We start from the raw sequence: 17,601 nt of genomic DNA on the forward strand, positions 1-17,601 counted from the left end.
AATATCGGCCAAAGAACCATTATCGGACAACATCAACCCATAGCACACAATATATTAAACACTTCAACCTACAAATCATGGATCAATTAAACAATTTGTTTTTTCATTTCATTTATCTAGTTATGTATTTATTTTTATCAAAAAGAGGAAGTTTTTGAAGCATCCATCCATCCATTTTCTACCGCTTATCCCCTTCGGAGTCGCAGGTGGTGCTGGAGCCTATCACAGTATGATACTGATAAAGCATCACTCCCTTCCCCCACCAAATTGGGGCCCGCCCTACTATTTGGGAAGAAGTGATGTAAGGTGATGTTCCCAAAATGATATCAAAAGTATGCAATCATTCATTGAACAAATCACACTCTTCCCACCTCCAAAGGAAAATGTAAAGAAATGAAGGCAGTAGGGATGGCACGTTGTAAATTGTAAATAGAAACAGAATACATCCATCCATTTTCTACCGCTTATTCCCTTTGGGGGCTGCGGGGGCGCTGGAGCTTATCTCAGCTACAATCGGGTGAAGGCGGCGTACACCATGGACAAGTCGCCACCTCATCACAGGGCCAACACAAATAGACAGACAACATTCACACACTAGGGACCATTTAGTGTTGCCAATCAACCTATCCCCAGGTGCATGTCTTTGGAGGTGGGAGGGGCCTATCCCCAGGTGCATGTCTTTGGAGGTGGGAGGGGCCTATCCCCAGGTGCATGTCTTTGGAGGTGGGAGGAAGCCGGAGTAGAACCTACGCAGTCACGGGGAGAACATGCAAACTCCACACAGAAAGATCCCGAGCTCGGGATTGAATCCTGACTACTCAGGACCTTGGTATTGTGAGGCAGACGCACTAACCCCTCTACCACCGTGAAGCCCAAAACAGAATACAATGATTTCAAAGCTTGTTCAACTTATATTCAATGAAATAGACTGCAAAGACAATATATTTCATGTTCCAGGTGAGAAACGTTTTTTGGGGTTTTTTTTGCAAATAATGATGAACTTAGAATTTAATGGCAGCAACACATTGCAAAAAAGTTGTCACATGGGCATTCTTACCACTGTGTTACATGGCCTTTCCTTTTAACAACACTCAGTAAATGTTTGGGAACTGAGGAGACACATTTTTGAAGCTTTTCAGGGGGAATTCCTTCCCATTCTTGTTTTATGTGGAGCTTCAGTCCTTCAACAGTCCGGGGTCTCCGTTGTGGTATTTTAGTCTTCATAATGTGCCACACATGTTCAATGGGAGACAGGTCTGGACTGCGGGCAAGCCAGTCTAGTACCCGCACTCTTACTACGAAGCCACGCTTTTTTAACATGTGGCATTTGGCACTGTCTTGCTGAAATAAGCAGGGGCATCCATGATAACGTTGCTTGGATGACAACATATGTTGTCCCAAAAGCTGTATGTACCTTTCAGCGTTAATGGTGCCTTCACAGATGTGTAAGTTACCCATGCCTTGGGCACTAATACACCCCCATACCATCACACATGCTGACTACAACACACTAATACACCCCCATACCATCACACATGCTGACTACAACACACTAATACACCCCCATACCATCACACATGCTGACTACAACACACTAATACACCCCCATACCATCACACATGCTGACTACAACGCACTAATACACCCCCATACCATCACACATGCTGACTACAACACACTAATACACCCCCATACCATCACACATGATGACTACAACACACTAATACACCCCCATACCATCACACATGCTGACTACAACACACTAATACACCCCCATACCATCACACATGCTGACTACAACACACTAATACACCCCCATACCATCACACATGCTGACTACATCACACTAATACACCCCCATACCATCACACATGCTGACTACAACACACTAATACACCCCCATACCATCACACATGCTGACTACAACACACTAATACACCCCCATACCATCACACATGCTGACTACAACACACTAATACACCCCCATACCATCACACATGCTGACTACAACACACTAATACACCCCCATACCATCACACATGCTGACTACAACACACTAATACACCCCCATACCATCACACATGCTGACTACAACACACTAATACACCCCCATACCATCACACATGCTGACTACAACACACTAATACACCCCCATACCATCACACATGCTGACTACAACACACTAATACACCCCCATACCATCACACATGCTGACTACAACACACTCATACACCCCCATACCATCACACATGCTGACTACAACACACTAATACACCCCCATACCATCACACATGCTGACTACAACACACTAATACACCCCCATACCATCACACATCCTGACTACAACACACTAATACACCCCCATACCATCACACATGCTGACTACAACACACTAATACACCCCCATACCATCACACATGCTGACTACAACACACTAATACACCCCCATACCATCACACATGCTGACTACAACACACTAATACACCCCCATACCATCACACATGCTGACTACAACACACCAATACACCCCCATACCATCACACATGCTGACTACAACACACTAATACACCCCCATACCATCACACATGCTGACTACAACACACTAATACACCCCCATACCATCACACATGCTGACTACAACACACTAATACACCCCCATACCATCACACATGCTGACTACAACACACTAATACACCCCCATACCATCACACATGCTGACTACATCACACTAATACACCCCCATACCATCACACATGCTGACTACAACACACTAATACACCCCCATACCATCACACATGCTGACTACAACACACTAATACACCCCCATACCATCACACATGCTGACTACAACACACTAATACACCCCCATACCATCACACATGCTGACTACAACACACTAATACACCCCCATACCATCACACATGCTGACTACAACACACTAATACACCCCCATACCATCACACATGCTGACTACAACACACTAATACACCCCCATACCATCACACATGCTGACTACAACACACTAATACACCCCCATACCATCACACATGCTGACTACAACACACTAATACACCCCCATACCATCACACATGCTGACTACAACACACAAATACACCCCCATACCATCACACATGCTGACTACAACACACTAATACACCCCCATACCATCACACATGCTGACTACAACACACTAATACACCCCCATACCATCACACATGCTGGCTTTTACACTTTGTGCCTAGAACAATCCGAATGGTTATTTTCCTCTTTGTTCTGGAGGACACCACGTCCACAGTTTCCAAATATAATTTGAAATGTGGACTCGTCAGACCACAGAACACTTTTCCACTTTGCATCAGTCCATCTTAGATGAACCTGGGCCCAGCACATGGTGATATCCTTTACACACTGATGTCGGTTTTTAATGCAATATCGCCTAAGGGACCCAAGGTCACGGGCATTCAATGTTGCGTGCAGTGATTTCTCCAGATTCTCTGAACCTTTTGATGATATTACAGACCTTAGATGGTGAAATCCCTAAATTCCTTGCAATAACTTGTTGAGTAATGTTGTTCCTTAACTGTTGGACAATTTACTCACAAAGTGATGACCCTCGCCTCGTCCTTGTTTGTGAACTACTTAGCATTTCATGGAAGCGGCTTTTATAGCCAATCATGGCACCCACCTGTTCATCCGTGGGATGTTCCAAATAAGTGTTTGATGAGCATTCCTCAACTTTCTCGGTCTTCTTTGCCACTTGTGCCAGCTTTTTTTTAAACATGTTGCAGGTATCAAACTCCAAATGAGCTAATATTTGCAAAAAAATAACAAAATGTTCCAGTTGGAACGTTAAATATCTTGTCTTTGCAATCTATTCAATTGAATAAATGTTGGAAAGGATTTGCAAACCATCACATTCTGTTTTTATTTTATTTTATTTACACAACATGCTGACTTCACTGCTCTTGTGTATTTCTTCTGCTGGGAATACGCTTGCTTGTCATTTTTAACATGAGTAAGGCAGCATTTGTTGTTGTGTTTTAGCTGCACAGTCTGCTGTTCTACACCGAAGCATCCAAAAAATACTGAGAAATGAGAAACCTGACAAAAAGGTAACGACAAGATGAAGGTTGATGTGTGAGTATAGTTGAAGTTGCAAATGTCACCTCTGCAAGTTGCTGTGAGAAGCTAAGAGGTTGTCTCCTGACTAGTATGATGGCTACACTTCCTGTCCGCTGGTTACCAGCTACAACACGGTGATCCTGGCAGAGTTTGACTACCACCTTCAGCCACTGGAGACGTTCCCCATCAACCAGGCCAAGGAAAGCAGACTCATGTACTACATGAAAGCTGATGTGATGCCGCACCTCTACTGGCAGGGGCTCCTCAGGTACCTGCACTCCATCACACCTTTACCATTATACTACCTTCTGCATTCTTCTTCTTCCTCTCTGTCGGTCCTTTTCAGGGGCTTATGGGGCGGACCAAAACCCTACAGGAAACTTCTGCATCTCGGGATGAAATAAATGAAAAGCCATTTCCCTTCACAGACCGACAACACATGGAAGATGTTGCTTTAATATTGTTCAATACAACATGATCTCATATCTACACATCACCAAGTGTGTGGCTCCTTAGTATATGTGTGTGTGGCTCCTTAGTATATGTGTGGCTCCTTAGTATATGTGTGTGTGGCTCCTTAGTATATGTGTGTGTGGCTCCTTAGTATATGTGTGGCTCCTTAGTATATGTGTGTGTGGCTCCTTAGTATATGTGTGTGTGGCTCCTTAGTATATGTGTGTGGCTCGTTAGTATATGTGTGTGTGGCTCCTTAGTATATGTGTGTGGCTCCTTAGTATATGTGTGTGTGGCTCCTTAGTATATGTGTGTGTGGCTCCTTAGTATATGTGTGTGGCTCCTTAGTATATGTGTGGCTCCTTAGTATATGTGTGTGTGGCTCCTTAGTATATGTGTGTGTGGCTCCTTAGTATATGTGTGTTGCTCGTTAGTATGTGTGTGGCTCCTTAGTATATGTGTGTGTGGCTCGTTAGTATATGTGTGTTGCTCGTTAGTATGTGTGTGGCTCCTTAGTATATGTGTGTGTGGCTCGTTAGTATATGTGTGTGTGGCTCGTTAGTATATGTGTGGCTCCTTAGTATATGTGTGTGTGGCTCCTTAGTATATGTGTGTGGCTCGTTAGTATGTGTGTGGCTCGTTAGTATATGTGTGGCTCGTTAGTATATGTGTGGCTCGTTAGTATATGTGTGTGGCTCGTTAGTATATGTGTGGCTCGTTAGTATATGTGTGTGGCTCCTTAGTATATGTGTGTGTGGCTCGTTAGTATGTGTGTGGCTCGTTAGTATGTGTGTGGCTCGTTAGTATATGCGTGTGGCTCCTTAGTATGTGTGTGGCTCGTTAGTATATGTGTGGCTCGTTAGTATATGTGTGTGTGGCTCGTTAGTATATGTGTGGCTCGTTAGTATATGTGTGTGGCTCCTTAGTATATGTGTGGCTCGTTAGTATATGTGTGGCTCCTTAGTATATGTGTGTGGCTCCTTAGTATATGTGTGTGTGGCTCCTTAGTATATGTGTGTGTGGCTCCTTAGTATATGTGTGTGTGGCTCCTTAGTATATGTGTGTGGCTCCTTAGTATATGTGTGTGGCTCCTTAGTATATGTGTGTGGCTCGTTAGTATATGTGTGGCTCGTTAGTATATGTGTGGCTCGTTAGTATATGTGTGTGGCTCCTTAGTATATGTGTGTGTGTGGCTCCTTAGTATATGTGTGTGGCTCCTTAGTATATGTGTGTGGCTCCTTAGTATATGTGTGGCTCCTTAGTATATGTGTGTGTGGCTCCTTAGTATATGTGTGTGTGGCTCGTTAGTATATGTGTGTTGCTCGTTAGTATGTGTGTGGCTCCTTAGTATATGTGTGTGTGGCTCCTTAGTATATGTGTGTGGCTCCTTAGTATATGTGTGGCTCCTTAGTATATGTGTGTGTGGCTCCTTAGTATATGTGTGTGTGGCTCGTTAGTATATGTGTGTTGCTCGTTAGTATGTGTGTGGCTCCTTAGTATATGTGTGTGTGGCTCGTTAGTATATGTGTGTGTGGCTCGTTAGTATATGTGTGGCTCCTTAGTATATGTGTGTGTGGCTCCTTAGTATATGTGTGTGGCTCGTTAGTATGTGTGTGGCTCGTTAGTATATGTGTGGCTCGTTAGTATATGTGTGGCTCGTTAGTATATGTGTGTGGCTCGTTAGTATATGTGTGGCTCGTTAGTATATGTGTGTGGCTCCTTAGTATATGTGTGTGTGGCTCGTTAGTATGTGTGTGGCTCGTTAGTATGTGTGTGGCTCGTTAGTATATGCGTGTGGCTCCTTAGTATGTGTGTGGCTCGTTAGTATATGTGTGGCTCGTTAGTATATGTGTGTGTGGCTCGTTAGTATATGTGTGGCTCGTTAGTATATGTGTGTGGCTCCTTAGTATATGTGTGGCTCGTTAGTATATGTGTGGCTCCTTAGTATATGTGTGTGGCTCCTTAGTATATGTGTGTGTGGCTCCTTAGTATATGTGTGTGTGGCTCCTTAGTATATGTGTGTGTGGCTCCTTAGTATATGTGTGTGGCTCCTTAGTATATGTGTGTGGCTCCTTAGTATATGTGTGTGGCTCGTTAGTATATGTGTGGCTCGTTAGTATATGTGTGGCTCGTTAGTATATGTGTGTGGCTCCTTAGTATATGTGTGTGTGTGGCTCCTTAGTATATGTGTGTGGCTCCTTAGTATATGTGTGTGTGGCTCGTTAGTATATGTGTGTGTGGCTCGTTAGTATATGTGTGTGTGGCTCGTTAGTATATGTGTGTGTGGCTCCTTAGTATATGTGTGTGTGGCTCGTTAGTATGTGTGTGGCTCGTTAGTATATGTGTGGCTCGTTAGTATATGTGTGGCTCGTTAGTATATGTGTGGCTCGTTAGTATATGTGTGGCTCCTTAGTATATGTGTGTGGCTCGTGAGTATATGTGTGTGTGGCTCCTTAGTATATGTGTGTGTGGCTCCTTAGTATATGTGTGTGTGGCTCCTTAGTATATGTGTGTGTGGCTCCTTAGTATATGTGTGTGTGGCTCCTTAGTATATGTGTGTGGCTCGTTAGTATATGTGTGGCTCGTTAGTATATGTGTGGCTCGTTAGTATATGTGTGTGGCTCCTTAGTATATGTGTGTGTGTGGCTCCTTAGTATATGTGTGTGGCTCGTTAGTATGTGTGTGGCTCGTTAGTATATGTGTGTGTGGCTCCTTAGTATATGTGTGTGGCTCGTTAGTATGTGTGTGGCTCGTTAGTATATGTGTGTGTGGCTCGTTAGTATATGTGTGTGTGGCTCCTTAGTATATGTGTGTGGCTCGTTAGTATGTGTGTGGCTCGTTAGTATATGTGTGTGTGGCTCGTTAGTATATGTGTGTGTGGCTCGTTAGTATGTGTGTGGCTCGTTAGTATATGTGTGGCTCGTTAGTATGTGTGTGGCTCCTTAGTATGTGTGTGGCTCGTTAGTATATGTGTGGCTCGTTAGTATATGTGTGGCTCGTTAGTATATGTGTGGCTCCTTAGTATATGTGTGTGTGGCTCCTTAGTATATGTGTGTGTGGCTCCTTAGTATATGTGTGTGTGGCTCCTTAGTATATGTGTGTGGCTCCTTAGTATATGTGTGTGGCTCGTTAGTATATGTGTGGCTCCTTAGTATATGTGTGTGGCTCGTTAGTATATGTGTGGCTCGTTAGTATATGTGTGTGTGGCTCCTTAGTATATGTGTGTGGCTCCTTAGTATATGTGTGTGTGGCTCGTTAGTATATGTGTGTGTGGCTCCTTAGTATATGTGTGTGTGGCTCCTTAGTATATGTGTGTGGCTCCTTAATATATGTGTGTGGCTCCTTAGTATATGTGTGTGTGGCTCGTTAGTATATTTGTGTGTGGCTCCTTAGTATATGTGTGTGTGGCTCCTTAGTATATGTGTGTGGCTCCTTAGTATATGTGTGTGGCTCCTTAGTATATGTGTGTGGCTCCTTAGTATATGTGTGTGTGGCTCGTTAGTATATGTGTGTGTGGCTCCTTAGTATATGTGTGTGGCTCGTTAGTATGTGTGTGGCTCGTTAGTATATGTGTGTGTGGCTCGTTAGTATATGTGTGTGTGGCTCCTTAGTATATGTGTGTGTGGCTCCTTAGTATATGTGTGTGGCTCCTTAGTATATGTGTGTGTGGCTCGTTAGTATATGTGTGGCTCCTTAGTATATGTGTGTGTGGCTCCTTAGTATATGTGTGTGTGGCTCCTTAGTATATGTGTGTGTGGCTCGTTAGTATATGTGTGGCTCGTTAGTATATGTGTGTGTGGCTCCTTAGTATATGTGTGTGGCTCCTTAGTATATGTGTGTGGCTCCTTAGTATATGTGTGTGTGGCTCCTTAGTATATGTGTGGCTCGTTAGTATATGTGTGTGGCTCCTCAGTATATGTGTGTGTGGCTCGTTAGTATATGTGTGTGGCTCCTTAGTATATGTGTGTGTGGCTCCTTAGTATATGTGTGTGGCTCCTTAGTATATGTGTGTGGCTCCTTAGTATATGTGTGTGGCTCCTTAGTATATGTGTGTGTGGCTCCTTAGTATATGTGTGTGTGGCTCGTTAGTATATGTGTGGCTCGTTAGTATATGTGTGTGTGGCTCCTTAGTATATGTGTGTGTGGCTCCTTAGTATATGTGTGTGTGGCTCCTTATTATATGTGTGTGTGGCTCCTTAGTATATGTGTGTGGCTCCTTAGTATATGTGTGTGGCTCCTTAGTATATGTGTGTGTGGCTCCTTAGTATATGTGTGTGTGGCTCCTTATTATATGTGTGTGTGGCTCCTTAGTATATGTGTGTGTGGCTCCTTAATATATGTGTGTGTGGCTCCTTAGTATATGTGTGTGTGGCTCCTTAGTATATGTGTGTGTGGCTCCTTAGTATATGTGTGTGTGGCTCCTTAATATATGTGTGTGTGGCTCCTTAGTATATATGTGTGTGGCTCCTTAGTATATGTGTGTGTGGCTCCTTAGTATATGTGTGTGTGGCTCCTTAGTATATGTGTGTGTGGCTCCTTAGTATATGTGTGTGTGGCTCCTTAGTATATGTGTGTGGCTCGTTAGTATATGTGTGGCTCGTTAGTATATGTGTGGCTCGTTAGTATATGTGTGTGGCTCGTTAGTATATGTGTGTGGCTCCTTAGTATATGTGTGTGTGTGGCTCCTTAGTATATGTGTGTGGCTCGTTAGTATGTGTGTGGCTCGTTAGTATATGTGTGTGTGGCTCCTTAGTATATGTGTGTGGCTCGTTAGTATGTGTGTGGCTCGTTAGTATATGTGTGTGTGGCTCGTTAGTATATGTGTGTGTGGCTCCTTAGTATATGTGTGTGGCTCGTTAGTATGTGTGTGGCTCGTTAGTATATGTGTGTGTGGCTCGTTAGTATATGTGTGTGTGGCTCGTTAGTATGTGTGTGGCTCGTTAGTATATGTGTGGCTCGTTAGTATGTGTGTGGCTCCTTAGTATGTGTGTGGCTCGTTAGTATATGTGTGGCTCGTTAGTATATGTGTGGCTCGTTAGTATATGTGTGGCTCCTTAGTATATGTGTGTGTGGCTCCTTAGTATATGTGTGTGTGGCTCCTTAGTATATGTGTGTGTGGCTCCTTAGTATATGTGTGTGGCTCCTTAGTATATGTGTGTGGCTCGTTAGTATATGTGTGGCTCCTTAGTATATGTGTGTGGCTCGTTAGTATATGTGTGGCTCGTTAGTATATGTGTGTGTGGCTCCTTAGTATATGTGTGTGGCTCCTTAGTATATGTGTGTGTGGCTCGTTAGTATATGTGTGTGTGGCTCCTTAGTATATGTGTGTGTGGCTCCTTAGTATATGTGTGTGGCTCCTTAATATATGTGTGTGGCTCCTTAGTATATGTGTGTGTGGCTCGTTAGTATATTTGTGTGTGGCTCCTTAGTATATGTGTGTGTGGCTCCTTAGTATATGTGTGTGGCTCCTTAGTATATGTGTGTGGCTCCTTAGTATATGTGTGTGGCTCCTTAGTATATGTGTGTGTGGCTCGTTAGTATATGTGTGTGTGGCTCCTTAGTATATGTGTGTGGCTCGTTAGTATGTGTGTGGCTCGTTAGTATATGTGTGTGTGGCTCGTTAGTATATGTGTGTGTGGCTCCTTAGTATATGTGTGTGTGGCTCCTTAGTATATGTGTGTGGCTCCTTAGTATATGTGTGTGTGGCTCGTTAGTATATGTGTGGCTCCTTAGTATATGTGTGTGTGGCTCCTTAGTATATGTGTGTGTGGCTCCTTAGTATATGTGTGTGTGGCTCGTTAGTATATGTGTGGCTCGTTAGTATATGTGTGTGTGGCTCCTTAGTATATGTGTGTGTGGCTCGTTAGTATATGTGTGGCTCGTTAGTATATGTGTGTGTGGCTCCTTAGTATATGTGTGTGTGGCTCCTTAGTATATGTGTGGCTCGTTAGTATATGTGTGTGGCTCCTCAGTATATGTGTGTGTGGCTCGTTAGTATATGTGTGTGGCTCCTTAGTATATGTGTGTGTGGCTCCTTAGTATATGTGTGTGGCTCCTTAGTATATGTGTGTGGCTCCTTAGTATATGTGTGTGGCTCCTTAGTATATGTGTGTGTGGCTCCTTAGTATATGTGTGTGTGGCTCGTTAGTATATGTGTGGCTCGTTAGTATATGTGTGTGTGGCTCCTTAGTATATGTGTGTGTGGCTCCTTAGTATATGTGTGTGTGGCTCCTTATTATATGTGTGTGTGGCTCCTTAGTATATGTGTGTGGCTCCTTAGTATATGTGTGTGGCTCCTTAGTATATGTGTGTGTGGCTCCTTAGTATATGTGTGTGTGGCTCCTTATTATATGTGTGTGTGGCTCCTTAGTATATGTGTGTGTGGCTCCTTAATATATGTGTGTGTGGCTCCTTAGTATATGTGTGTGTGGCTCCTTAGTATATGTGTGTGTGGCTCCTTAGTATATGTGTGTGTGGCTCCTTAATATATGTGTGTGTGGCTCCTTAGTATATATGTGTGTGGCTCCTTAGTATATGTGTGTGTGGCTCCTTAGTATATGTGTGTGTGGCTCCTTAGTATATGTGTGTGTGGCTCCTTAGTATATGTGTGTGGCTCCTTAGTATATGTGTGTGTGGCTCCTTAGTATATGTGTGTGTGGCTCCTTAGTATATGTGTGTGTGGCTCCTTAGTATATGTGTGTGTGGCTCCTTAGTATATGTGTGTGTGGCTCCTTATTATATGTGTGTGTGGCTCCTTAGTATATGTGTGTGTGGCTCCTTAGTATATGTGTGTGTGGCTCCTTAGTATATGTGTGTGTGGCTCCTTAGTATATGTGTGTGTGGCTCCTTAGTATATGTGTGTGTGGCTCCTTAGTATATGTGTGTGTGGCTCCTTAGTATATGCGTGTGGCTCCTTAGTATATGTGTGTGTGGCTCCTTATTATATGTGTGTGTCTTGTTAGTATATGTGTGTGGCTCGTTAGTATATGTGTGTGTGGCTCCTTAGTATATGTGTGTGTGGCTCGTTAGTATATGTGTGGCTCGTTAGTATATGTGTGTGGCTCCTTAGTATATGTGTGGCTCGTTAGTATATGTGTGGCTCGTTAGTATATGTGTGTGTGGCTCCTTAGTATATGTGTGTGTGGCTCCTTAGTATATGTGTGTGGCTCCTTAGTATATGTGTGTGTGGCTCCTTAGTATATGTGTGTGGCTCGTTAGTATATGTGTGTGGCTCGTTAGTATGTGTGTGTGGCTCCTTAGTATATGTGTGTGGCTCGTTAGTATATGTGTGTGGCTCCTTAGTATATGTGTGGCTCGTTAGTATATGTGTGGCTCCTTAGTATATGTGTGGCTCGTTAGTATATGTGTGTGGCTCCTTAGTATATGTGTGTGGCTCGTTAGTATATGTGTGTGTGGCTCCTTAGTATATGTGTGTGGCTCGTTAGTATATGTGTGTGGCTCCTTAGTATATGTGTGGCTCGTTAGTATATGTGTGTGTGGCTCCTTAGTATGTGTGTGTGGCTCGTTAGTATGTGTGTGTGGCTCGTTAGTATGTGTGTGGCTCTCAAATTGAGGTGAGCTCCAAATGTTTCCTAGCACATTATTGATGATTGATTTGTCAACTTTGGTACTTCTTGTGTCTCTTCTATCAAGTTGGGGTTAGTTCACCTCCATGTGCACAATAATAGGTTCTGCCTCCAATTATACGTTGCTCATGTAAAGATTAATTGCAACTATTTTGATTAATCACAATAAAATCATTTGTTTTTCATTTATATTTGTCATGTTGCATTTTACTTTAGCAAAGACCGTCAAGGAAGAGAGGGATATATTCGGGCTGGGCGATATGGCCTCTTTTTAATAGCTCAATATTTTTCGAACCATATATATATATATATATATATATATATATATATATAATATATATATATATATAAATATCTCCATATATGTCCTTTAAACCAGGGTGTCCAAACTTTTTCCACAGAGGGCCACACGAGGACAGATGTGAACATGCGGGTCTCAGTCACTAAAATGTGAAAAATAAGTCCAATTATTATAATTATTTTTTTATTTAAAGCTGACAGTAAATCTATATCAACTTGAGGTTGATATAAAGTCAAACAAATAAGGTTTTATGCCTTTTCTGTCAAAGACAACTTGTTTTTTTTTAGAGTAAAACTGAAGAGTGCAGTATTTAGATAGATAGATGGATGGATGGATGGATAGCTAGATAGATAGATAGATAGATAGATAGTACTTTATTGATTCCTTCAGGAGAGTTCCTTTATTGATCAATTCAAGCCCTGAAAGATCAATAATGTAGGACAACATTGATTCTAATTATTTCATATTTTTGAATAATCACAGTGAAAAGTTAAATAAAATCCTATTAAATATATTTGATATGCGAAAGGTTCCCCACTCATAAAGTGATGCATTTTTATTACTTAGTTTTTTTTACTTTTAAGACTTAAAGGCCTACTGGAAGTCACTACTAGTCAGTCTGATAGTTTATATATCAATGATGGAATATTAACTTTGTCTGATAGTCTGATAGTTTATATATCAATGATGGAATATTAACTTTGCAACACATGCCAATACGGCCTTTTTAGTTTACTAAATTGCAATTTAAATTTCCCGCGAAGTTTCCTGTTGAAAACGTTGCGGAATGATGACGCTTATGTTGACAAGTATGATGACGCGTATGATGACGGTATGATGACGCGTATGATGACGCGTATGATGACGCGTATGATGACCGTATGATGACGCGTATGATGACGCGTATGATGACGCGTATGATGACGCGTATGATGACGCGTATGATGACGCGTATGATGACGCGTATGATGACGCGTATGATGACGCTTATGATGACGCGTATGATGAGCGTATGATGACGCGTATGATGACGCGTATGATGACGCGTATGATGACGCGTATGGTGACGCGTATGGTGCGGTATGGTGACGCGTATGGTGACGCGTATGGTGACGCGTATGGTGACGCGTATGGCGCTATGGGACGCGTATGGTGACGCGTATGGTGACGCGTATGGTGACGCGTATGGTGACGCGTATGGTGACGGCTATGGTGACGCGTATGGTGACGCGTATGGTGACGCGTATGGTGACGCGTATGGTGACGCGTATGTGACGCGTATGGTGACGCGTATGGTGACGCGTATGGTGACGCGTATGGTGACGCGTATGGTGACGCGTATGGTGACGCGTATGGTGACGCGTATGGTGACGCGTATGGTGACGCGTATGGTGACGCGTATGGTGACGCGTATGGTGACGCGTATGGTGACGCGTATGGTGACGCGTATGGTGACGCGTATGGTGACGCGTATGGTGACGCGTATGGTGACGCGTATGGTGACGCGTATGGTGACGCGTATGGTGACGCGTATGGTGACGCGTATGGTGACGCGTATGGTGACGCGTATGGTGACGCGTATGGTGACGCGTATGGTGACGCGTATGGTGACGCGTATGGTGACGCGTATGGTGACGCGTATGGTGACGCGTATGGTGACGCGTATGGTGACGCGTATGGTGACGCGTATGGTGACGCGTATGGTGACGCGTATGGTGACGCGTATGGTGACCGCGTATGGTGACGCGTATGGTGACGCGTATGTGACGCGTATGGTGACGCGTATGGTGACGCGTATGGTGACGCGTATGGTGACGCGTATGGTGACGCGTATGGTGACGCGTATGGTGACGCGTATGGTGACGCGTATGGTGACGCGTATGGTGACGCGTATATGGTGACGGCGTATGGTGACGCGTATGGTGACGCGTTATGGTGACGCGTATGGTGACGCGTATGGTGACGCGTATGGTGACGCGTATGGTGACGCGTATGGTGACGCGTATGGTGACGCGTATGGTGACGCGTATGGTGACGCGTATGGTGACCGTATGGTGACCCGTATGGTGGACGCGTATGGTGACGCGTATGGTGACGCGTATGGTGACGCGTATGGTGACGCGTATGGTGACGCGTATGGTGACGCGTATGGTGACGCGTATGTGACGCGTATGGTGACGCGTATGGTGACCCGTATGGTGACCGGTATGGTGACGCGTATGGTGACGCGTATGGAGACGGTATGATGACGCGTATGATGACGCGTATGAGACGCGTATGATGACGCGTATGATGACGCGTATGATGACGCGTATGATGACGCGTATGATGACGCGTATGATGACGCGTATTGGTGACGCGTATGGTGACGCGTATGGTGACGCGTATGGTGACGCGTATGGTGACGCGTATGGTGACGCGTATGGTGACGCGTATGGTGACGCGTATGGTGACCCGTATGGTGACCGTATGGTGACGCGTATGGTGACGCGTATGGAGACGCGTATGATGACGCGTATGATGACGCGTATGATGACGCGTATGATGACGCGTATGATGACGCGTATGATGACGCGTATGATGACGCGTATGATGACGCGTATGATGACGCGTATGATGACGCGTATGAAGACGCGTATGATGACGCGTATGGTGACGCGTATGTGACGCGTATGGTGACGCGTATGGTGACGCGTATGGTGACGCGTATGGTGACGCGTATGGTGACGCGTAGTAGGTGACGCGTATGGTGACCCGTATGGTGACCCGTATGGTGACGCGATATGGTGACGCGTATGAGACGCGTATGATGACGCGTATGATGACGCGTATGATGACGCGTATGTGACGCGTATGGTGACGCGTATGGTGACGCGTATGGTGACGCGTATGGTGACGCGTATGGATGACGCGTATGGTGACGCGTATGGTGACCCGTATGAAGACGCGGTATGGTGACGCGTATGGTGACGCGTATGGTGACGCGTATGGTGACGCGTATGTGAGCGATTAAGTATGGTGACGCGTATGGTGACGCGTATGTGACGCGTATGGTGACGCGTATGGTGACGCGTATGGTGACGCGTATGGTGACGCGTATGGTGGACGCGTATGGTGACGCGTATGGTGACGCGTATGGTGACGCGTATGGTGACGCGTATGGTGACGCGTTATGGTGACGCGTATGTGACCGTATGGTGACGCGTATGGTGACGCGTATGGTGACCGTATGGTGACGCGTATGGTGACGCGTATGTGACGCGTATGGATGACGCGTATGATGACGCGTATGTGACGTATGTGACCGGTTGATGACGCGTATGATGACGCGATGATGACGCGTATGATGACGCGTATGATGACGCGTATGATGACGCGTAGATGACGCGTATGATGACGCGTATGAGACCGTATGAGACGCGTTATGATGACGCGTATGGTGACGCGTATGGGTGACGCGTAATGGTGACGCGTATGGTGACGGCGTATGGTGACGCGTATGGTGACGCGTATGGTGACCGCGTATGGTGACGCCGTATGGTGAACGCGTATGGTGACGCGTATGGAGACGCGTATGATGACGCGTATGATGACCGCGTATGATGACGCGTATGATGACGCGTATGATGACGCGTATGATGACGCGTATGATGACGCGTATGATGACGCGTATGATGACGCGTATGATGACGCGTATGATGACGCGTATGATGACGCGTATGATGACGCGTATGAAGACGCGTATGGTGACGCGTATGGTGACGCGTATGGTGACGCGTATGGTGACGCGTATGGGTGACGCGTATGGGTGACGCGTATGGTGACGCGTATGGTGACGCGTATGGTGACGCGTATGGTGACCCGTATGGTGACCCGTATGGTGACGCGTATGGTGACGCGTATGGAGACACGCGTATGATGACGCGTATGATGACGCGTATGATGACGCGTATGATGACGCGTATGATGACGCGTATGATGACGCGTATTGATGACGCGTATGATGACGCGTATGATGACGCGTATGATGACGCGTATGATGACGCGTATGATGACGCGTGCGTTTGACATCTCGGTTGTGGCGTGACATTATTTTCACAGCCCGATCCAAGCTATAACACTAACCCATCGCATAATTACACAGTATTCTGGACATCTGTGTTGCTGAATCTTTTGGCAATTTGTTCAATTAATAATGGAGACGTCAAAGTAGAAAGAAAGGGAAGCTTTAGCCTTTAGCCACACAAACACACGGTGATTCCTTGTTTAAAATTCCCAGAGGTGAAGCTTCACTATGGATCAGAGCGGTCAAGCGAACATGGATCCTGACAACATGTCAACCGCAGTTTTCGGTGATAAAATTGTGGTATAAAGTTGCCTCTTACCGGAGATCAGCGGAGCTTGTGCCGTCCATGCAGCTGCGTGACTTCCCTCAGAGACACTGCGTCAACACACACGTGACTTTCAGCTACTATTTAATCTCCCTAAAACACTAGCAACGACAATAAGCAGATAAGGGATTTTCCAGAATCATCCTAGTAAATGTCTCTAAAAACATCTGAATCGCTCTCACTTGCCCTCGCCTGTTTTTTTTTTAAACTTTTTTTTTCTTTTTCTAGTCCTTCACTCTCACCTATCCTTATCCACGAATCTTTCATCTCGCTCAAATAATGGGGAAATCGTTCGATTTCTCGGTCCGAATCGCTCTCACTGCTGGTGGCCATGATTGTAAACAATGTGTGGATGTGAGGAGCTCCACAACCCGTGACATCACGCTCATATCGTCTGCTACTTCCGTACAGGCAAGGCTTTTTTATTAGCCACCAAAAGTTGCCAACTTTATGGTGGATGTTCTCTACTAAATCCTTTCAGCAAAAATATGGGGAAATGATGAAGTATGACACATAGAATGGAGCTGCTATCCCTCTTTAAATAAGAACATCTCATTTCAGTAGGCCTTTACATTTCCAGATCAACTTCTGATATATCGTTCGATTTGAACTTTGAAGTATTATTTTGTTCGTTTTATGCTCTTTGGTCAAAACTTTGATGTTTTTATATGGCAACCACACAACATAGGCAATATGTTTTCCACATAAAACATTTTAAAGTGATCATTTTTAAGTAGTAATTCATTGT

General features: G+C 44.7%; 2 protein-coding genes across 2 annotated transcripts in view; one reads left to right on the top strand and one right to left on the bottom strand.

Annotated features, from left to right (window-relative positions):
* Positions 1 to 12,350, top strand: part of LOC133563666 (sulfide:quinone oxidoreductase, mitochondrial-like) — a 49,987-nt gene extending 37,637 nt beyond the window's left edge. Inside the window, exons 8-10 of the mRNA XM_061917929.1 lie at positions 4,045 to 4,112; positions 4,212 to 4,390; positions 4,469 to 12,350. Of these exons, the coding sequence (XP_061773913.1) occupies positions 4,045 to 4,112; positions 4,212 to 4,390; positions 4,469 to 4,526 (305 nt within the window). The 3' untranslated portion in view covers positions 4,527 to 12,350. The remainder of the gene's footprint in view (positions 1 to 4,044; positions 4,113 to 4,211; positions 4,391 to 4,468) is intronic.
* LOC133563667 (uncharacterized) overlaps positions 1 to 17,601 on the bottom strand; it is a 57,190-nt gene that overhangs the window by 2,429 nt on the left and 37,160 nt on the right. The window lies entirely within an intron of this gene.

This window comes from Nerophis ophidion, linkage group LG12 (genome assembly GCF_033978795.1).
Source record: "Nerophis ophidion isolate RoL-2023_Sa linkage group LG12, RoL_Noph_v1.0, whole genome shotgun sequence".
NCBI lineage: Eukaryota > Metazoa > Chordata > Actinopteri > Syngnathiformes > Syngnathidae > Nerophis > Nerophis ophidion.